The sequence below is a fragment of the Haemaphysalis longicornis genome, unplaced genomic scaffold (genome assembly GCF_048455015.1).
Source record: "Haemaphysalis longicornis isolate Haplotype H1 unplaced genomic scaffold, Haemaphysalis longicornis Haplotype H1 scaffold_6, whole genome shotgun sequence".
Classification (NCBI taxonomy): Eukaryota; Metazoa; Arthropoda; class Arachnida; order Ixodida; family Ixodidae; genus Haemaphysalis; species Haemaphysalis longicornis.
In genome coordinates, this window is record NW_027526407.1 from 163,320,604 (window position 1) to 163,343,062 (window position 22,459).

Consider the following 22,459-nt stretch of genomic DNA (forward strand, 5'->3'; position numbering starts at 1 on the left):
ACCCCTTTTCTCGGTGCCAGAAGTTGACCATTTTCCCCCATGAATGGAAGCACCCAGACGATATTTTTCAATTCATAACCAGACTATCAAGCAATCACTAAAGTGTGATTTCGGAGTTCCCCAAGGCAGGAACTCTGGCGGCACTTGTTTGGTCAAAAACCGTTTAAACACGACGGGACTCAAACAACGACTTCATCTATAACAAAAAAGTTACAATAAATATGTGCTGGTGTTTGAATTTAAAACAGTACAACAATGACATAAACCATTTTACGACGACTGAAGACATCATCAAGAGTGCAGGTCAATCGAGTTTATTTACGCAAAAACTTGGCATCACAAGTGTCCACAGAACACTCTCACACATAGCGAGCCACCAGCGTTGTAGTTGCTGCAGCACATCTTTCTTAGCCATATATAAAATTGCAGGGAACTAAAGGTAATCTTCAAATAACGCCAAGCAATTTTAAGCTATTCCCAAGGTAAACATGGTTTAACAAAAAACACAATGCAACCGCGCTTCTCGCAACCTTTTTTATATGTTTATGTAACTTTAGTTTCAGGACAGAAAAACACCTGGGAAGCGCTGGATGTTTTTGAGCAGGCGTTACCACGAAAGGCCTCTTAGACAGGCGTAACCTAAGTGATATACTAGTATCTTCTGTGGGCTGATCATTGAAGTTATGCTTAAGACCCATTTGAAACGCATTAAAGCTCCGAACGTAGTTTTTAAAGACCATGCAAACTACAAAAAAAAAACATTGCTTTCAAAACCCATAATAATTCTTGTCAAGGGGTATAATACTTCAGTGGTCCCAAAGTATGCAACCAACAATGCGAGGACAAAAAACGAGAGATTAGTTTTGAAGTCACGTCGTGTTTCTTTGGCGACCCAAAATGGCGCTTCCCATCTAAGCTGCTGTTTGTCGACGTGTGTAGTGGTTCCTTCTTAAGAAAACAACAATTGTTATTTGCTTTCTTTAATTTTGGTCAAAGAATTTACTGTTGTCGGTATAAAAAATATATATATTGCTTTCTTCATCTAAGGTTTGAAGCGAAGCGGTTTGCCACAGGGACATTTTCCAGGAACCGTCTTTTGTTTTTTAACAACCTGTATCTGGTACATTTCTCCGGCTTTGGTTACCATGGCAACGGTGTTCATTTTTCATCAATGTGGAAATTTCGCCAGATTCTTGTTTTATTTCTCGATAACGTTGCGTTTATTCTTCATGATGTATGAGGTTTATAACAACTATTTATTAACTAACCACTGCGTTTGTTCGATTTTCCGTATGTATAAGACAATTTTACTGATTTGTATCTAGGTCTCCCTGTGCTCCCAAATATAAAAAGAGCAAGAAAAACACTCTCTATTATAATTTGTTAGAATTCATGTGTATCCCAAAAAGTGGTTGTATAAGGCACGGAGAAAAATGTTGATCTTAATTCAGTTTTCGAACGGCGGGAAGCCTATGGGAAGTAAAGGGCGTTTCTACTTGTCAGCTATAACAGTGAATGGACAGAGGTATTCAGGAATGGTTTTTTGGGCATTCCGGACAGGGTAAATACGGACGGTTGGTTTATTACTCTGGATCATTTCCGGTGATCAAGCTGTAATTATCAACGCTCGCTGAGCGCTGAGGCTCGTCGCAAGCCCTGTTCCTACAGCAAAACATAAAACGTAGTCTGCAGGAATTCACGTCATCAATCGGAAGTAGCGCGCTTCCAGAAACGACCATAACATATTGAAATATGCTTGTGGGAAACATTGAAAGATTTAAGTACAAAAGGCTGAACCATGATTGTTTTGTATAAACGAATTCTGGTTTAACTATGCCTAAATTCATTGCCTTTTTAAAGTTGGGTCCATTCTCATATATGACATCATAAAAGATTTAAGGCGTTACGAATACAAGAAAATAAACAATAATTATAGAGAACGCGGGAAAAACAGGCATTGAACTCAAAAACAGCGCGTTCTATTGAAAAAGAAGCCTGAAAACACCCTCTACATTTTATATGAAAAAACATCATCCCCAGACATGCCGCGACCTTTAAATCAATTCATGAAATGCATTCATGCAGTTCCTTCGTGCATCAATAAAATCTACTGTATTATTTTATTTCACACCAAGCAGCAGTTTTTGAGGCTCTGTCAAGCTATCGTGAACAAGTTATCCTGGCCGAGTACTCGCAGATCTTTAAAAGTACACATAATTCTGCTTGGTTTTCTCTAAAACAAGAAAAATTGAAACAGCGGAAAATAAATTATAAAAAGGGTTCATTGACAACGTGGTGATTTGTGTTAACTCATCGTGGTAGTGTTTCTTCCCGCTGTCCTCCGCCTTGTTCTCTTCGAGCGCACTTTTCTCGCAAATTCAATCAATGAGGCGCTTTTTAACCTTCATCCTATTAGTAGTTTCCCTTAGAGAATAGGTACTGTAAAATTTTCATTGAATCCAACGCTATTTCGCCTTGACCCTATTTAACAAACCACATTTAGGGTAAGTCTCCTATGTGGAGTAAGCTTCTTAGAAGGAAAGTTTGACATCCAACTCAATGCAGCCGAACGGCAATAAAAGAAAGCAATACAGCTTTCTCAGAAACTTCTCTGTTGAAGAAAAATTCATCTGGTCCAGGATGACCCTATTTTAAAGTTATGCCATAAACTATGTATACATGTCCAGATTTCTCCTTGCGAAGCAAGGTAAAACTTATCTCTGCCATTTTTCTTAACGTTAAATGTTTGGTGTGCATTTACTTGTGTGGTCAGAAATGCTCGCAAACAAGACAAAAAATTACCCAAGGTGGCGTATCCTGGTTCGGGTAAAGAAAAAATAGTAGCAACAACCAACTGTGAAGTGGTGTTGGGAAGTCGGTTATACATGGCATCATTGGCCTTCCACTTTAAACTTTACAGTTTTGTGGCGTTAAAAAACATTGCATGCGTCACAGCACTGAAACCTCAATGTGCTGACAGTGTCAAGGATAAATGCCATTGTAAAGTGCTTTACAAATGTTTCCAAATGATTGAAGGCATGGCTTTTTGAATGACGCGCTTATTTCTTTTACACTAAAACAGGTGTACGGAAAAGAAAGAATTGAATTCTCTGAATTCTTTGAGAAGGTAAAGAGGGTGGCCGCTGGTTTTCAGTCTCACGGCATCTGCAAAGGCCACAGGGTCCTCGCGCATGTCCCAAATGGCATCGACAGCTTTATTGCGGTGTGCAGCGTTCCTATGACTGGCGCTACACTTGTCACTTCAGACATCACGTTCAGTGATGGTAAGTTCGACTTCAATTTACATATTCCTTCCGTCAATGCTGCGTCTTTTCTGGTTCGGACAAATAAACAAGACAATTGTCGTCTTTACGACGGGAGAAGGCATCGAAAATATTTTGGTTGTTGGGCCTCCTTAAACTATATGCACAAGGGCGAGCTCTTTGGATTTAGACATCAGTAAGGCGTTACCTAAAACCGATGACACTTGATTTTGAAAAAAGAAAAACTTAAGTAAGGAAGCAACCATTTGCATTCAATACGCCTGCTTGGCATTTAAAGTTTTGAATGCAACTCTAAACGGTATCAGCGCAACGCCGCGTGCCTTAGAAGGAGGCTACAAAATAGCTCATTATAATAGTGCAAAAAACAACGGCAATTCTGTTTCTTTTGCGGATGTTCGGAAAAAATGGGCGCGTATTTGCTTACTTCGCTGCCATTGTCGAAAAAGAATAGACTTTCGCTGCCGCTGCCACGTCAATGCCACACTTATGTCTCCCACCAACCTGTTCCGCTTTTTTTCATCCCGTCTCGCGCGTCCCACGGTAAATACGGCGAAGGTTTTCTTCAGTAAATTGAATTTTAGCGCGTTACGCTGCTCGTGCGGCACCTGCGGGAGCTTTAGGTACTTCGTTAATTCCTGCAATGCCGCATGGAGAGCTAGTGCACCGCGGGAACGCTTTGTGTAGTTTAGGGTCAAAACATTTTCTTCGAGGCGTATTTTTATAAGGCGAGGCGTTTAAGCTTCAGTTCCATCCGTGCCTGGAGTTGCTCAAAACTCGGCGCGGCAAACTGCTGGGGTATAAAAATGCTAAGCCGAAAAGTGTGTGGGAAAGTGTCGATAGAGCAAGAAGCCTACCAACAGGCGTAGGTGTCCATGCCTCAAGAAAATAACTAATGCACTGCCGCTCATTGTAATAGCTGTCAGGAAATGCGGAGCACTGGTAAGCAAGTGTTTCCCTCGTGGTATTTTTGTATTTTGCGTTTGTGTTGCTTTTTGCAACGTAACCTGTTTAACGTCGCCATATACAGGCGGCGTTGTCCTACCCTCGCGCCAATAGAACTGTGACTCCCTTTCTTGACAAGTTTCAGCATCAACCTGGCGTTGACACCAAAATTCGTCAAGAGAGGTCGCAGCAGTTCCTAAAAAGCACTGCAGAAACATTTCATGGAGGTTTTTAATTTTTTCAGGTTAATAATGCCTAAACTAATTATGTTTGGCTCATTTTATATTATTGTCTACTTATTTAGGACCGAGCTATGGCAGCCTCCATGGCAGCGGCGCAGCGCCGAGATAACCGTAAACACTTTGCACATCAGTAAAATCTTTCCCTGGCCCAATGGGATAGATATTACTTTCATGAAGCCAGGGGCCCAAGTTCAATCTCGAGCCGGAGAAGCGGATTTTCTAACCGAAATTTCTGTTTGGCTGCTTGAATCCGTGACCCCAGATGAGATATGACTTGAAGTCGGCCCACGAAAGTGCTCCGAACTTTCAAAAAGGTGGAGCCCTTCCACTCAACGCGAAAGCTGTCGGGGGTGCTGAGCACGCATTCGCCATAAGGGCCTGTGGCGCCGTTATCCGCTCACTGCTACCACCCATCACGCTCTTCTCCTCCCTGTCTCACTCCTCTGTTGTAGAATTGAACGGAGGTTCCTCCTATGCAATTCAAATTTCCCGCCTTTGCAGTGCTCGCGCGCCCCCTGTCTGGAACCGCGCGAGGAGGAGTTCGGTTCTTTTTGGGCTTGCTTTCATCCCGCACGTGCTGGCGCCTTACTGCGCAGTTTGGAACGCGATGTTTTGGCAGCCACTTGTTTCGCCTACTATCGTAAAAGCCAACCCATCGGACATTTCTAACTAAATGGAAAAGGGGGGCTGCCGGTTATATAAACAGATTTTGCCTGAAATGTACCGGGAGTTTTCTTTGCGCTAAACAACGGGTAAATGTATGATAGCCGCCGGCGGTTCAGAAGATTAAAGTCGCTGACTATAACAACCGCTTGTTTTTAAATGCCTGCCTTTGTGTCTGTTGCCCCCTAACGCCGTGAGGCTCTAGTTGGGTCCGTTATCTGACTGACCCGTCTGATTCCGACAGTCGCTTGACCTTGTGACAGCGATTGTACTACGAGGACAAGGTGAGCCCCAAAATGCTCCCATTTAAAACGCTTGCCTTGCCGTAGTCGAGGCTGGGCCTCTCACGTTAATAAATTGACGTGTATGTCATGGCGTTATCATTGCATTCGGAGTGACCCATATATCCTTTGGGTATGTAGCGTAGGCGTAGGCTTTGGACGTTGGTTGTGTTCAAGTGGACATATGCTAGGAAGGGGAGCCCGTCGGAGATTTCTGTGCATAGTAATGACGTGAACTCTAAGGTAAGGTGTTCTTCTAGTTAAGATACACAGCGCCCGCATGAAAACGCCTAGATGTAATTGTCTGATAAGTTTCGGAAGCCTTAGAAAAGCCAAGTTAGAGCTAGCGAAATTCACCACCTCCATTGGATTATAAATCATTGCATCATAGTTGCGAAGATTGCCGAATGTTCAGGGGTGAATCCCCTTAGGCGCTCTGGCTGTGGGCATCTCCTGCCGTCGACTTCTGATGTAGTCACGGTACAAAACGCAAGCACACTCGTTTTGCAAGCCATTATGCTAGAACGTAATGCGTTGTAAAAGAACCCACCAGGCCACTCGTTTTACAACGCCTAGCACTGGAACGTTGCATCTCATTAGGCCAAAAGCGCACTACAATAACATACCGGGACACTTGTTTTCCAACGCCTCGCAGGAACCTTTGGCAACTGGCAGTGGCGAGTGAGCGGAAGGACCTCGTAAGGGTGCTGTCTAGGCGGCTAGTTAAAGGGACACTGAAGTGAATTTGTCAAGCTCCAGTTTTTGCTTGCACTGTGTAGACTGGCTCAAATTAGCACACTTTTCATCGTTTATCCAGTTGACAAATCTGTAATTATTTTACAAAGTGCGAAAGAAGAAAAACTACCATGCGCGGTTTGCGGCGCCCGCACAAACTAAGCTGTGACGTTGGGAGGAGGGGGCGCCGTGATTTTACGATGCCGAAGCTTAGCAATCAAACAAGTTTCGGTTTTGGTTTCGGTCTGTAAAACAACATGTTTGACATTCGATGGCGTCGTTGGATAGGCATTCTCAATATCCCAGTTATCGTAGTAGCGCGCTTCTGCCATGTTGTCGGCTGTAAAATGCATAAGATAAGCCTCCCAGGACGGCTTGGAATCGTATCATTCCCTATCTGAGGCCTAAACAGTGCAAGAACGCCCTCCACGTCCCCGCAGACGCTCAAATGCATGCGCTTTTCCCCCATATTTGGAGCTTGCCTCGCTCATGCCTGTATTATAAAAAGCGTGTTCGCACCAGGCCAAGGGTCTGTTGATTCCGGCCTGTGCCCACTGCCCGCAAGCAGTCAGTGTTTATGGCAACAGCACGCCATCGAGAACTCGCTAGCGCGGCAGTGCCAGCCTGCGCGAGTTCTGTGGACTAGTTCGTGGAGCAATGAACTTTGCGGCCCAAAAAAAGGTGAACTCAGTATAGAAAACATCGGCGAAAAACTAAAAAGGTAACTCATAAAAAAAAAAGCATGTACCCGCGGCGATTCGAACTTGTGACTGGCAGAACACTTGCGGTGACATACCTAGCGCACCAGACGACTAGGCTACATGGGGCCGCTGGAGGCAATGGAAAATATTAGGTATATAATGTATAACCAGTTTACACTTTTATTTACTTTTAGTATTTCAAGCAGCTTAGGTGACTATTTGTTGTATTGCGCTCGTGCAGTAAGCGTCCCCCGAGTTTCCACAATAGCTCACGTGTAGCAATTGCATTTCGTAGACGCGAAAGCGTTCGCAGATGCGTAGTCGTGCTCCTGACCGCTCTGCTTGTTCGCCCACCGCAAACAAGTGCTTCCCGCACCATAGTTTTACGCTGTACGGTAAAAATATCAGTTGATTTTATTTCCTTAGTACCGATATTGACTTCGCTCACTCTTCTGCCCCTTCAAGAGGCCTTATATTTTCCTACTGGCGTACCAGTCTGCGAAGCGTGGCATGTGCGCTTGTGCAGCGCTTGTGTGAAGCGACCGTGACTTGGAGCAAGCTACAGTGTACAAACTAACAATGTAAAGAAAGGCGCATTCTTCCATACCCAAACGTGTTGTGGCTTAGTTTCAACTGATCGAGCGAATTGCGACGACCCGTTGACGGCCGGCGGACTAAACGGTGGGCCGACTGACTCGGTCGCGGAAGGTCGGCGAGCCGTGCAGTAGCGCAGCCAATTGTCAGCTCCTCTCCTGCTGACGTCACACGAAAACGCCACAGAAAATGGGCGAGCGTAAAGAGAGGAGGACAGCATTTTCGAATTGATTTTTCTACTCAATAAATTCGCGTAAACGCGCACAGAGTGGTCGAAACAGGGCCCAGGGACTCCGGACTACAGTTTGCGCTCGTAATCCCGCATTGTTTACAAATCACTTCAGTGTCCCTTTAAGTGGTGGCAAGTTCTACAGAACGTCAACAGAAAGTTCAAGAGCAGATCCAAAGACGTTCTAAACAGGAAATCGTTTTTCTTTTCTCAGACGTTTAAGCAGCCCCGTCCATGGTTTCTTTTCGTACAAACGAGTACCCCGTGTTTGCCCTATGAAAAAGTCATGCACCTATTATCGGCGCACCATTTCTTCGGCATTCTCTCGGCAGAGCCTACGGCCTAACTTGTAGAATACCAATAATGCCTTCTTACATGGGAGTTAACGCTGTTCACGCCATTTTATGGCAGAGCGAATAATTAGTACAGGCGTAACACAAACCAGTCTGGTGCGCTTACTGGTTTATGGTCGACAATTCTTTCTTTTGCAGCTTTGTCTAGGTTGCACAGAATTGTGACTAACTTTTACAAAAAAGGACATTTGCTTGAGATACATGACATAGTTTTTATGGTCGTTTTAAAACATACTTGGCATACTGCTTTCTCAAAATTAAAAAAAGTTTTTTTAAATAGGGATGGCAAGCAGAGCGGATTTTGCCATTTCAGAAGATAAAAGTGTTGCAGTAACCTTCCGGTCACGATACACATTATGTTAAAAAAAAGAAAAACACGATTGACTTCCATTTCTTTCAGATGAAGTGTTGGAGCATGTAAAGAACACCGACGCTACTCATATTCTGACGGACAAAGCATTCATTCCCCTTTTTAGACCTGCTGTACCGCACCTTCAAGAAAAGGTTTGTGCTAGCTTCCAACTTTGCCTACTGTTCTTTGTATCACGACACGCTAAATATTAACACGCAGGCCCTCGGCGTGTAGGGAGCTCACAGGCGAAATTAAAAGGATAAAATCCAAACACTATTGGTCGTTCGATATAGACTGATTACACTGCATCGACCAAGGTAACATATGTTTTTTTAACGCCGAAAGCTAGGCACGTGGGCGTTATTTTTTGATAATCCTTAAGCGCGGCAGAGAAAGAACAAAGACTCATATTTTGTCAATGCAATGTGCCCGCATTATGTGTTCTGTGGCAGAAAATAGGAACGAGAAAGTTTGAGTAAAACCTGCAGACCTCCTTCTCGCGCATTATCGTATCACGCCTGGCCATCTCTAAAATTCTCCGCGCATGCGCTGTTCTTTATTTAGAGAATATTACCAAATTGCAGTTCCTTTTACCCTACGTATTTATTAGTTTTCAAATATATGCTGCTGTAAAGTTAACGTTTCCTAACCATAACATTTCTATGTCATTTAGGAACGGTATTTTTTTCCACGTTGCGGAAGTAGAATAGAGGATTATATTATTTGAAAGAATTCATGGGAAGTGCCTGGTCCCACAAAATGGCAAAAAGCCATTAACGAAGTATGCTCCACAAATGGAAAAACAAGCGACAAGAAAAAATACACCTGGGTGCATACTGTGGTCGTAGGAGTCGAAGATGATTCCTTACATTGTAGCCCACAACAAATAACAGAAGAGTCTAAAACTGAGCAGGCCTCTCCCCAGTGTTCTTCTGGTACCCGTCACAAAAATTAGCTTCCCTTGAAGACTAAAAAGTGTGTTCCTTACGTGATCTCGACGTACTTATGGCTAATTTTCTTAATGATTGCTATTAAAAAATATTCAGTACATCCTTTTGTATTACAATACTGAAGCCCAAATGTCCCGAATTTTCCTGCATCTCCTCCTATCCCGCAAACACACTTCATCTCTAAAAGGATCCTGCAACACTTTTTTCAACTTTTCTTTAAATCCTCAGTTCTTCCAAAACCTAGTCTCCAAACATACCCAGCTCTCGGATTGGGGAGTCGCAAAGTACCTCCGCAAAAACTTACTGCTCTATGCCCATCAGATAACTGGTAAACTCAAACAAATTATTTTCTCTGTTTCCCAGTCTTGACGTTCTTCGATGAATCAAACTGGGTCACTAAGGCCTTTTAGTGGCTGTTGGCCGGTTTTCCCTCGGTTGCAGCAATCAACACTTTTCGATAGCACCCTTAATGAAGCCACAAAAACAAACCAGAAGTGGAAGGCCCATTTAGTGCTACGAGAAAGTCACGCAGTGCCGCTCCGCGTTGGTGATAACTATAGCTTTTGGGGTGGCTCCAGAAGCGAAGTAAAGAGTGACAGCGCTTATCGAAAGTGTTACTTTTATACTTATAATATCCTGGAAGTTACCCCCAACCAGCTTATACATGTTAGGCTATACACGCGGCGGAATGCTTTAATACGGCCAGCAAAACGTGGCTCGTATCAGCTCTCTTCACTGAAAATGTCGTCACAAAACAATAGTTCTCTGTCGCCCCTCCCAAATAAAGAACTATAACAACTATGTCCAATCCACGGCACACCTCTAATGTTCTTTGCCACCCAGTTTGCTCATCCCACGATACGTATGGTAGAGGTTTGTCCAAATAAACTTAACTTAACCGAGTTTCACTGCTTACCTACCATTTATTGGCCCTTTGGTGACTGTTCTATTTATTGAAAGGTCCCCACGTGGCCTATGCTCTTTTTGGTATTTTGGGGTGCGAATAATTTTTTCAGCACGTATTTTGTATTTGCTGTCACAAATATCTAGGGCGAAAATATTGAATTAAAATAACACTACTTAGTAGCAGTTAGAAATCGACGTTTTGCCTCTAATAGGCATTATGTTGCTTTTTTACTCAACACTGTTGGCAACTAGGGCGTATGAAACCGGATACACTGTTTTGAAAGGTTTTGCCTGTATAAACTTTGTGTTTCAGAATTTCTTTATCTTTTTGGCTTATTGGCTAAGTCGAAGTAGAGAGACAGCCAGACTACAATGGGCTACAATGTAAGACAGACAAAACTGTAAGCTTTAAAAAAAACAAAATAGACAATCATTATAAAAATCACCCTTGTCTTCAAAACTACCTCTGAAAAGTGCAGGTGTGAAAAGATGCCACACTGATAAGTTACTATGACATCTTAATGAAGGAAGGATTCAAAAGTTGTAGCAAAATCATTTCGCAGTTACTAATGCAAACGCTGTGTAAACTGTATGCCGCAAAGGGCATTTGTCCCTGTGCAATGTTCTTACACATGTGGTGTTCAGATAAGCACATAAAGCAAACGTATTTGCGAATGTTAGGTTTTAGTGCACGCCACTAACTAAGCCTAATAAAAAAACAATTTCTTTCAAACCATTATTATATATCATTTATTGCTCTAAAAATGTTTATCCATATTTTATTGAACGTGATTTAATTTTATCTGTGGGAAGCGTTTTGTTTCTGACCCCACAATTCTTCAAACTCGACAGGCATCGAAATTGCACGAAGTTGCTGCGACATCCTCAATATAAAACAAATTCTCCTTTGCAAACCTAAAGATTTGTGTCAAAGAACGACTTCTGAAATGTCACAGGGGCGTTCGTCCTTCCGCGACTCTTAATATGTATTGCCCATATTTCAACACTGCCTAATTATATTTTGCGACACAGGACCTTTCAGAAATTTATGGCATAGTTTATGCGGAGTTAGCAACTCAACCTGGAAGTATTTGCAGGAATTATTCCTTTTTAGAAAGAAAAACTCACAGAAAGTTTACAAACAAATTTCTGTAACTCAGTTTTGAATTTGCTAGCGGCAATTCGATTTGCGTCACTAATTTCTATATTATACTAACAACATTTTCAGACATTCTTTGTAGTGTCAGACTTTGCCGGCTGCGTAAGCGTTTCAAGTTTTCTTCGCAACAAAGCACTCAACTACATCGAGCCTGTCGGCTGTGGAAAAAGCATCACGTTTGTCGGTCATTCCACCGGCACTACGGGGGCTTCGAAGATTATTGAAGTTACACTGGAAAACTTCCTTTCGCAAATCTCCTGCCGAGAGTAAGTTGGCATCAATTTTGAAACATTTTCAGTGAATATAGAGAAATATGCAGCACATCTACAACAATGCGAAGAGACGTACAAATATCTTAAAGCAATCGCTCTTTCAAGGCTCGAAATATGCTGAAGGACATGGTTATAAACAGAGAATGTGTTGCTAAAAGTTGTGGGTTTATAACGCAAGTTGTGAGTGTGCTTTCGAGATAGTTTACGCTGCAAACAAGTAAAGTTTGAAATGCAGCATGCTTTTCTTGTTTCTATAGGTATGTTGGGGCAGTTTTTAGTGGAAGTGCGTATGTGCAGGTACGGTTGATCCGTGCTTATTTCCTTCTTTATTTTCAGTCTTTATGTAGGCCGTTGCTTTCCCCGCTTTAATAGAAGACGTCGTGTCAATTTTCCGACGTCCATACCCATATTAAAATATTTGTGCTCCAGAGAATAACTTTGTCAAAAGTGTAACAAAATATTTGGGCATTTTTGACATACTAGATTGGCACACAAAGGCGAAATACACATTTATAACGTGCATTCGACCATAAAGAACATGTAACATTGTGTGCAATTCTTGAAAATGCCGCAATTTCAATTTAAAAATTTGCATGCCAAAACAGCTTACATAGCGCGAGGCAGGGGTGCCCAACAAGAACCCGTAATAAAAGACTCGTTCAAGTATAAAAAACGAGATAAGAGATGACCAACGACGCCCAAACAAGCTAAATGTTGTGAATAAGACACTATAAAATACAGAAACGCAAAAGCTGAGAATAAAGTTTCCCACAATATGATCTAAAATACCACGGAAGCAGTAGGAATAAACACGGACCGCCTAGGGGAAGGATACGCTGTTTCAAAAGCTCTTCTTATGGCGACGAGTGTAATAATAATATAGCACACGAGTATGCCCACCTGCGCAAATAGAGGGGTGATGCGGGACCGCACTTACTTTCTATTGCGGACAGACATTTTTGAACACGCACTCTAAAATATTGAACGTGTTCCATTTTAACCTAGAATATTTTGTGGGAAAAAATATTCTTCTACACGGGTATTACTTAACCTACACATTAATATACGCGGTATTACAATTGACGGTATTGTCTCACTTGAAATCAGGTATACTGAGCCACCGCAAAGCAGCCTGAAGCCCATTCTACATGCTGCAAGCTTCCCCGCAACTTCGCGGATACGGCGCCCCCCGTGCGTCAAAATTACCTATTCTTTTTGCTGCCTCACGCTAAGAAAATAGGTAATGTGTCGACACGAGCGGCGCCGCCGCTGCATTTTCGCAGGGAAATGTGCACTATGAAATATAGGCTTGAGCCTATGTTTCGTAGCCGTAAATGTAGTTGATAAACGTTTCTGTTTTCCTGTGCTGAACACGTTCACTTTAAGGAAAAATATTGGCCTGATTATACAAATCCCAGTGCAATCAGCTGTACTCGATAACTGGTCTGATACGTGGTTTAAGATGAGCAGTTTCGCTAATCTGAACCACCATCTTACACATGCAAAATTTCACATTACTTTCTTCTTTGAACGTTCGTGATATGCTCGCTGTACGTCAGACGTGGAGTAATTGTGCAGCTTTTGTATTAAACTTTCGGTAGTAAAGTTATAGGGAAACCTTATTCCCACAAGAAAATAGAAAGGGTGGTGATTCCTTTTTCTCCATTAAAACATTTTCTAGCCCTTGTGTTCATTTGGCACTATTTGCACCCTTATTGTATGTTGGCTTGAGCATACCGCAAAAGAAACTGGTTATTTATGCGTCTTTTTTCACGAAAGAAGGTGAACGGTTCAGAAACATCAAACGTTTACTCTCACCTCCCATGGTTTGAAGCGCGACAAAAAACACGGACGGTGAAAACAGAGTAAACAGGACAGGCGCAGCGCCTGTCCTGTGTACTCTGTGTTCACCGTACATGTTGTGTTGTTGGAAACTACTCAGCAACTATCCGAACAGGAGGTTTTACTTGTGGACTGGTACTATTTCTAGAATGTCACTTTAAAAATTCAAAACATAAGTAGGTCCTCGGACAGATTTTCGAGGTATGCCAAACTGTACAGGCGGGCGGCAAGAGCTTATATTTGCCCCTGTTCACGACTTTTCCTTTACTAAAAATATAGGCTTCCATCTTTTTTACGACTTCCCTTTTTTTTCAAGTTTATTTAGGCCGCGGGGGGAATTGTTGGTATTGACAACTTAAAAAAAGCATAAACTAGCAAAAAATAATGTAAAATCGCTTTTGGAAATCGAATACTGCTTTTGGCTCTTAAAAAATTTCGACTGACTTCGCCCCGTCAGCGATGATCCACAAGTGTCTTAGTTCGGAGAAAAAGTTAGAGCTGGTTCAACATAGCAAGTTCAGAAACGTCCCGGTGCTTGAATAGGTAGTTACGCGAAATGCCAAGTAAAACCAATCTCTGTAAAAAAAACTAATATGCCATGGTGTATTTGGTGGCGCATTCTAGATTTTCGCAGTCCTGGGAATTGCAAAATATAATCATCTGGAAATAGGAATACGCTTCATATGCACATTCAGCTGTGCTACGATAGTTATCGTCCAGCTTGACGTAAGCCCAGAATCTCCGCGGAGTTAAATAGCGGAGAGTTTTACACCCTTATCCTATCTTACTGGATGCAGTGGTCGACAGGTGATTTCATGTCTCATTGAAATTTTCATATCGAAATTCTTTATACTGAACTTTTTCTTTTCTTATCAACATTTTCGTCTCAAAACTTCGACTGTTTGCAAACTAGGTTCGAATTTTTGTATCCCTGCTTTGTTTTTGTGCAAGTTTTGTAAGCCATGGGATACACCGGGGCTGCGCATTAAATCACTGGCCCGTATTTTTTCGACGCACAAGCCTCTTGACAGAGGCCGTGCGCATCCTTAAAACTCCTTCCTTCACCTTGTATAATCAATTTGGCTCTGAGCAGAGCAATTGCGCTCACACTTATCACCCAAGCCACGGTTCAATTCCAGTTGCTGCGGTTGTGTGGTTGGCTTCATGGCGTGATTCACTTGTGTGTGTCAACTCAAGTTCACAATTGTGGGCGGAATTTCAAACGAGACCGTAAACACCTGTCGCCTAGCGTGTACCCACTTCTTCATTCCTCGGCAGGCTACATAGAACAGAAATTTCTGCGTATGTTTTTCAAGAATGAGGTCCCTCTTCTACTCTTCCTTTGTAGTAAACAGATTTTCGACGCATTGCCAGTTCTGAAAAGATGGAGAATTTCTCGCGGCCTATTTTGCCCAGGTGAGGCTTTTGGCGCATCCTGACTGTCATCGTGGCTGACTAGCTCCTAAATAGGGGGAATCCTCTCACCAAGTGTTGTGCCCGTGGAAGGCTGCGCCCATCTGAGTGCCGCTTTTTACTTTGCACGTACGTCATGTATATAGTGCGAGGTAACAAGCAAGAATACATTTTTGAGGGCACGTTTTGCAGAATGGGGCCTTTTTCTGGCATCTGAGTATTTCGCAAGGCCGCGCTAAGTTTATCGTCAGTTCGTTTTTCTTGAATCACTTGAAAAAAATGTCCAACAACTCTTAAACGCGTCTTCTTAATCGTTAGGGTTTCTCTTTTTCAGAAAATTTGGGCTCGCGAAGACTGGTGATGTCTGCATCGGGGGCGGCAATGTGTCATTTTATGTTTGCTTCACATATTCATTCTTCGTCATATCGATTGGAGCAACTCTAGTGCTTCTCGAAAAATACAGTCCCATTCCTGACGTCTTCCAAGCTTTCGAAGAACACAAGGTGAGTTTCTTTTGCATGGACGTGAGTCTAAAAACACATCAGAAATACCCCCTTTTGTTAGTTTAATAACGACTCAACGACACCTAAGCCTAGACGAATACCGGAATAAAAGGCCCGCAACCATCCTACTTGTTCATGTGCATTTCCTTTTTTAAATTCACTACGAAGGTGAACGTAGTGCACGGAACTCCTATGAAGCTGCTCGAAATCGCCCACGAGACTAAAAGGAACGGGAAGAAATTCCACCACGTGAAAAGCTTCACCTCTTTGGGGACGCCTATCTCGGAGAAGATAAGCGCTGTGATCATGTCAGTTTTTGAACCTGAGGAACTGCGAAGCTGTTACGGTATGACAGAAGTGAGTGGATACCTCTCAGCCTCTGGCAGGGGCGAAATATCTACTGGAGATGTGGGATTTCCTGTCTCAGGAGCACGACTGAAGGTGAGAAACGTTTTCCATTATAACAAAATGCACACAGAACAGAAAATGTACGTCAATCAGAGAACAATTCTTTCCCACATTTTGACATATTGGTCAATCAAGTCAAGTTTGTTCACCACAGACATGCCAGTGTAAGTCCGAATGGTCTACAGGGCTGTAAACGGCCTTAAGTGCCTTGACAGGCCCCCAGGAGCCGTTGTGCATAGAACAACTAAATAAATAATTAAAACAGCTAGCAGGAAATGAAAGCGAACAATAAAAAAATATATTAGTTTTACGTCTAGAGTTAACTCGGAAAGCATAAACAAAAAAGAAATGATCTAACTGGCCTTGTGCAACGCGTATATAATCAACGCACACAATGTTACAACGATGTCATGTAAAAACCATGTTTACGGTTGTTGCATTTTCTGGTATGTTTGATCTAAACTGTGTAAAATACAGTCAAATCTTGTTACAACTACCCCACATAACAACTTTCTTAAATGCACAAATATTTTAAGACCCCCCCCCCTGCTTTGCCCATATTTTCATTGCAAAAGTATTTCAGAACTACGAATTTTTATATAGCGCATATTTCAGAATAGCCCACGTAATTTATTTTCCCAATTATCATCGATCACCATCAGTATTACGAATTCGGCTAAAAGTAATGACGTCGCAACTCTTGCGTGAAACAAAAAAGCATCGTTTCTCTGTGTATTTCCTTAGTGCAGTAGCTGTCATATTCACCATATGGATTGCCAACAGCTAGCGCCAACACAATGCTGGGGTTTAACACACAGTAGCCTAGCAGCCCTAGCCGCGTTTGCCTCTTTTCTCTCTACTTGTGTTGGGTCACGGTGCCTGGTCGGTCCGCCGCTCGGTGGCCGGTCGGACAGGTATTTCTTTCTTGTAGAGCATTTGGTCGCGAAGTTAGTGCGAGATCTAAATATGAATCTAAAGATGAACCTGAAGATGAATCGAAAGATGAGATCTAAGGTTGGGGAGACAAAGCAAAAAGAAGTAAGAGCATTCATTGCCTTTAGTGACAAGGAGACGTGAAGGAAGACGGCTGTGTTTCACCGAACACAGAAGATGAGATCGTAGTGAACATTGATGTCTTAGTGTCCATGCACAAATTATGCACTTTCATTGCTCGGTGCAAAGACGTACCGGAATATGTAGACGGAATATGCATGTAAGTAGAATATGTAGAGGCATTCCTAATCGGCCCTGCATGCTGCACGCGCGAGAAAAAAATGAGGGATATATAAAATAAAATATCCTTGGGGTGAGCGCCACATTTTAGTTTGAGAGTTTGCCTGTCTGCACACGCGTGAACTGCTGACGTCCATTTTAAAAACTTAGGTTTTAATGCTTGCTTATAACGGTCAGTGTTTCACTACAGAAACCTTTCGAAATAACAAACAGTTTTTGGTAATCAAGCATAATTTGTTATATGTACATTTTAAATCTGTTCACTGTAATGTAATTTTTCTAGCTAAGCTGCATATGCCACTGCTTCCGTACGTTTTCGGGGTCTGTGCCTCAAACTTTACGCGACCTCAATGACGACGCAAATTGATCTAGTAAGGAATGTTCTAGTAAGCCTAGTAAAGAAGGTTCTAGTAAGCAAATTGAACTAGTGAGCCTACCAGCAGGAGCACGCACGCCGTCTAGTTTCAACGCGAAGCGAACGCCACCACAATACACACACAGCTTCAGCCTCCAGCCTGAGTGCAACACTTTGTTCTAGGAGTGTACCTCCATCTACATGTGCGCGCCTTGGTCTACATATGCGCGCCTCCGTCTGAGGCACGGAGGTGCGCACATTTAAACTTTCTACTTTGTTTGGGCAGACAGCGATACATTAGGGCGCGAAAAATGTCCTATCAGACGATAATTACTGCCCACGGGAGGGCGGAACCGTGGGAGGCTAGTGCACTACTCGCCGCCATTCAGTAAAGAAGGAGAGAACATTTATATGACTACGCCAAAGGTGCAATAAGCGTGCCAACGGCCACCAGAGCCATGGCATGGCGCTTGGGTATGTTGGCACGGCTTGAATTATACCTTTATATTTATAATTGTTTATGACTTGTGAACGGTACGTGCAAAGAAATATTTGAAATGTTTCTTTGAGAGCCTCTATTAGCGGTTTTCGTTTTGTGATTCGCATAGTCTCCGTTTACGCCGTGTCTGCTGGGCGTCTTATAGCTTCATTTTTTATGACTTACGCAAATATTTTCAAGCTACTGCCATTAAGTCCGGCATATTTTTTTCTGCGGATGTCAATCTATCTATTTAAACCACCTTCGGTTTTGTCTTCAGTGTTCCTTTTGTAAATGGCAACGTTTTACACATTGCCAATTTCGAACGTGCAATGACGTGTTGCTGCCCACCTTTGCTGAAAACAAAACTGACAGGGAAATTAAAATTTTTATTTCATTGAAGAGCTTCGACATGGCGCAAAGGGTGAATGTGCAGTGGGCGTGTTACTGTGTACCAATTTGGGGAAACCTCGGACGGCAACCTTCGAAGTGTACGGAACGCGCAAGCATTGCTGACATTGAGGTGCTCTCCCATGGCTCTGTAGGACAAACGAAAGCCTGTACCCATCCAAGTGATCTTGAAGGTGAAATGTTTTAGTGCCAAATCTCGGCTTCGACATCAGATTGGGGGCTCGTACCACTGCAGTCTGCTACATTAGGCTTGTGTGGGTAAGAGTTCGTCTGCTCAAACACGCGCATTTTGGTGATTGAACAAACATCGGACGAGATTGAAACTACTATTGTTTAAGAAATAAGGAGAAGGATCTACTGTGCTAAGGCTCTATTTTTCGTGAGCTCAGCTTGAACTTGTCGGGAACCGCGGGGTAGCAGTGCAGCGCAAGAGAGAGAGTACCAGCGTGGCAGGCTTTTGGAATCGAACTGCCCGTGCGTGCTCATGCACCCAGCACGCGCAGCTCGTCACTTTATTGTCGTCGTCTTTAATAGCCAGCACCTTGGCGCCGGATAAGAGCGCTGACAAAAGGGCGCTACAGGGCCCCCCGCCCAGACGGAATGTCGAACCTCACGTGACGGCGAGGCAGATGAACGTTGGATTTGGGGTCGAGGAGTTGAGTGTCTATTCCTGTCATGTCTGAGCGGAGTTCGTTAGGTGGCGTCTCGAGGTAAGCCGGTTTGAGGCGGTCCAACGAGACGACTTCTTCTCGGCCATTCAACAGTATGGTGGCGGACTTCTGGGTCTTGTTAAGGACACGGTACGCCCGTCGTAGGAGGGAGTAAGAGGCGCCTTTACAGCGTCTCGCCTGAGGAAAACGTGTGTCGAAGACGCCAAGTCGGGATGCACAAAGATGCGGTGGTCAGAAGACCGAGGCGGGACAGGTCGCAGGTGCTGCATGCAGTCCTGTAGGCGTTGGAGGTACTCAAGCGGCTGGGGCGAGGAGGCCGAAGGGACGAACAAGTCCCCAGGAAGCCGCAGGGGTGCACCGTAGACAAGTTCAGCAGTCGAACAGCCGAGGTCGCGACGAAGGACGGCAGGCAGGCCAAGAAGCACTACGGGAAGGTGATCGACCCAGTGTTGTCGATCCAGACGCGCAGTGAGAGCACTTTTTAGCTGGCGATGGAGCCGCTCAACGATGCCGTTGGCACATGGATGGTACGCCGTGGTATGGCAGTGTTTTGTGCCAAGCAAGCGGCTGAGGGAATTAAACAGAGTACATTCAAACTGCCTGCCTCGATCCGTGGTAACAATGCCGGGGCATCCGAAACGGCAAACCCATGCCGAAACGAAGGCTTTTGCGACCGTTTCTGCCGTGATGTCCGGAATCGGTACGGCTTCAGGCCAACGGGTGAAGCGGTCAATCATTGTCAGAATGTAGCGGCAATCACGAGAGGGAGGAAATGGCCCGACCAAATCGAGATGCACGTGGTCAAAGCGACAGCTAGGTGGCAAAAAAGGCTGCGCGGGAGTCTTCGTGTGGCGGGTCACCTTGGCTGTCTGACAAGCGAGGCACGAACGGGCCCACTGGTGGACATCCGCATTGATGCTCGGCCAGACGTACCGCTGTGTAACGAGGCGCTGAGTGGCTCGGATGCTGGGGTGGCAGATGTCGTGGAGCGAGTGAAAAACAGCACGACGAAAGGCAGCCGGAACGAAGGGTCTAGGCGCCGCCGCTGACATGTCACACCACAGTGAGCCAGGAACGAACGGATGAGGCATGAGTTGTAGACGGAGGGAACCCGGGTGGTCCCGGAGGGCTTTCAGCTCAGGGTCTTCAATTTGCGCCTGAGCTAGGCGTTCCCAGTCCACAACAGAGGCAGCACTGCCGATGGAGGTAATGCGTGAAAGTGCATCGGCAGCCTCGTTGTCGGTACCTTTGATGTGCCGAATGTCCGCCGTGAATTCCGAAATATAGGCGAGCTGACGGAGCTCCCGTGCGACGTATTTGGAGGAGTTCGTACGGAAAACGTACGCCAGAGGCTTATGGTCCGTGAGAACGGGAAAGGGCTGGCCCTCCAAAAAGTGCTGGAAGTGCTGGATGGTGGCGTAAATGGCGAGCAGCTCCCGACCAAAAACGCTGTAGCGCGTCTCGGCAGGTTGGAGCTTCCGAGAGAAGAAACCCAGCTGGTGCCACTCGGAGTCGATTCTCTGCTGGAGAACAGCGCCAATTGCAACGCTGGAAGCATCCACCATGATGCGAGTGGGGACGTCGATTCTAGGGTGGATGAGAAGCACCGAATCGGCGACGGCTTGTTTAGCAGCGTTGAAAGCCGACTGAGCTTCGGGAGACCAGGAAATCGCGGATGAGGAGCTCTTGGTTGTGCGCAGAAGCTCAATCAGTGGATGCAGAAGTTCGGCACAGTGGGGTATAAAGCGTCGCGAGAAATTCACCAGGCCCAGGAACTCACGAAGCTGGCGGAGGCTGGTAGGTTCGGGGAAGTCCTTCACGGCTTGAACGTGAGAGGGTAAAGGGCGAATTCCTTGCGTCGAGATGCGATGGCCCAGGAACTCGAGCTCGGAAGCCCTGAAGACGCATTTCTGGGCGTTGACAACCAGGCCAAATTGTTGAAGGCGTTCAAAGAGTTCTCGGAGGTGACGCTGGTGATCTTGTGGAGTGGGACTCGCAACGAGGATGTCGTCAATGTACGCAAATACAGCCGGAAGGCCGCGCGTCACCTCGGCAATGAACCTTTGAAATGTTTGAGCTGCGTTGCGTAGCCCAAAGGGCATGCGCACATACTCAAACAAACCGAAGGGTGTAGTGATGGCCGTCTTCGGGATATCGGCAGGCTCGACGGGGATTTGGTGATACGCCTTGACAAGGTCCACTTTGCTAAAGATTGTGCACCCTTCCAAGTGGCTGGTGAAATCCTGGATGTGGGGTAAGGGGTAGCTGTCGTGGACAGTCTGAGCGTTGAGCGCCCGGTAATCGCCGCACGGGCGCCAGTCTCCACTTTTCTTTGGAACCATATGCAGTGGGGGGGGGGTTGTGGTTCGCGACGGGAAAATGAAAGGAAATTCACTGGGGATATTTTGAGCTCGGCAGGGAGCTCACCTGCATACAACCCAGTGCAGGGGAAGGGAAGTAGAGGGGGAGTGATAGGATAAGGTAGAAAGAGAGAGAGAGAGAGAGAAAGGTATAAAGAGAGCTGTCAGTCCTAGAACGGGAAGTGTTCACTCGTCTGCTTCACTTCCTGAAGACGACCGGCCTCACGCAGCGGCTGTAGCCCGGAGTGCAGTGATTGACTGGTGTACCATATGCAGTGGAGACGCATGGTTGCTGGACGATGGGCGGATAATACCGAGTTCCAGCATATGCTCGAATTCACGTTTAGCAGTCGCCAGACGCTCACCGAAGAGGCGGCGCGGCCGAGCTGCGACTGGTGGACCACGCGTGACGATGTGGTGGGTAACGCTGTGCTTGGGCGGCTGCTTTAAGTTGCAAGGTCTCATAACCTCAGGGAAGTCTTCGAGGATTCCTGCGTATGGGCATGAGGGAAGCAGCGTGCGGATGCCAGTTGGAGCGACAGTAGACAGTACGCCCAGGATGGAAAGGCGAGTCTTGCTGTCAATCAGGCGATGGTGACGCATGCTGACGTCGAGGTCAAAATGGGTGAGGAAATCGGAGCCGAGGATGGGCTTATTGACGTCGGCTACTACGAAGACCCACCGGAAGGCGCGCCGCAACCCGAGGTCGAGGGTGAGGGACCGCAGACCATACGTGGCGATAGAGGTAGAGTTCGCTGCACGAAGCGTAGGTCCAGGTGACTTAGAAGTACGATCATCCTTGGTGGCTGGTAATACACTGACCTCAGCACCCGTGTCCACAAGGAAGCGCAAACCAGAAATGCGATCCGTGACCAGAAAAAGGTGGCCAGGTTGTAATGCGAGGTCACATGCCGCCATCAGTGATCTCGCGTCGCGTTTCCCGACCAGCTGCATGGGGAAGTGCAGTGACGGGCGCGGTGCTGGAAAGTGCGATGGTACCAGCAGATAGACGACCTTCGAGGGCGGCGCGAGAAAGAACCGCCTGGGGAAGACGAACGACGGCTAGGACGTGTGGAGGAGCCGCATCGGCGATCAGGGGATGTCCGAAGCGCTTCAATGGAA

At 45.2% G+C, this 22,459-nt stretch overlaps 1 protein-coding gene across 2 annotated transcripts in view; it reads left to right on the forward strand.

Moving 5' to 3' along the window:
• Positions 1 to 22,459, forward strand: part of LOC144141242 (uncharacterized) — a 129,034-nt gene that overhangs the window by 85,086 nt on the left and 21,489 nt on the right. For both annotated transcript variants that reach the window (XM_077672800.1, XM_077672801.1), the window contains exons 4-8: positions 3,083 to 3,284; positions 8,425 to 8,528; positions 11,461 to 11,657; positions 15,253 to 15,421; positions 15,590 to 15,862. In XM_077672800.1, coding sequence (XP_077528926.1) covers positions 3,083 to 3,284; positions 8,425 to 8,528; positions 11,461 to 11,657; positions 15,253 to 15,421; positions 15,590 to 15,862 — 945 coding nt within the window. The remainder of the gene's footprint in view (positions 1 to 3,082; positions 3,285 to 8,424; positions 8,529 to 11,460; positions 11,658 to 15,252; positions 15,422 to 15,589; positions 15,863 to 22,459) is intronic.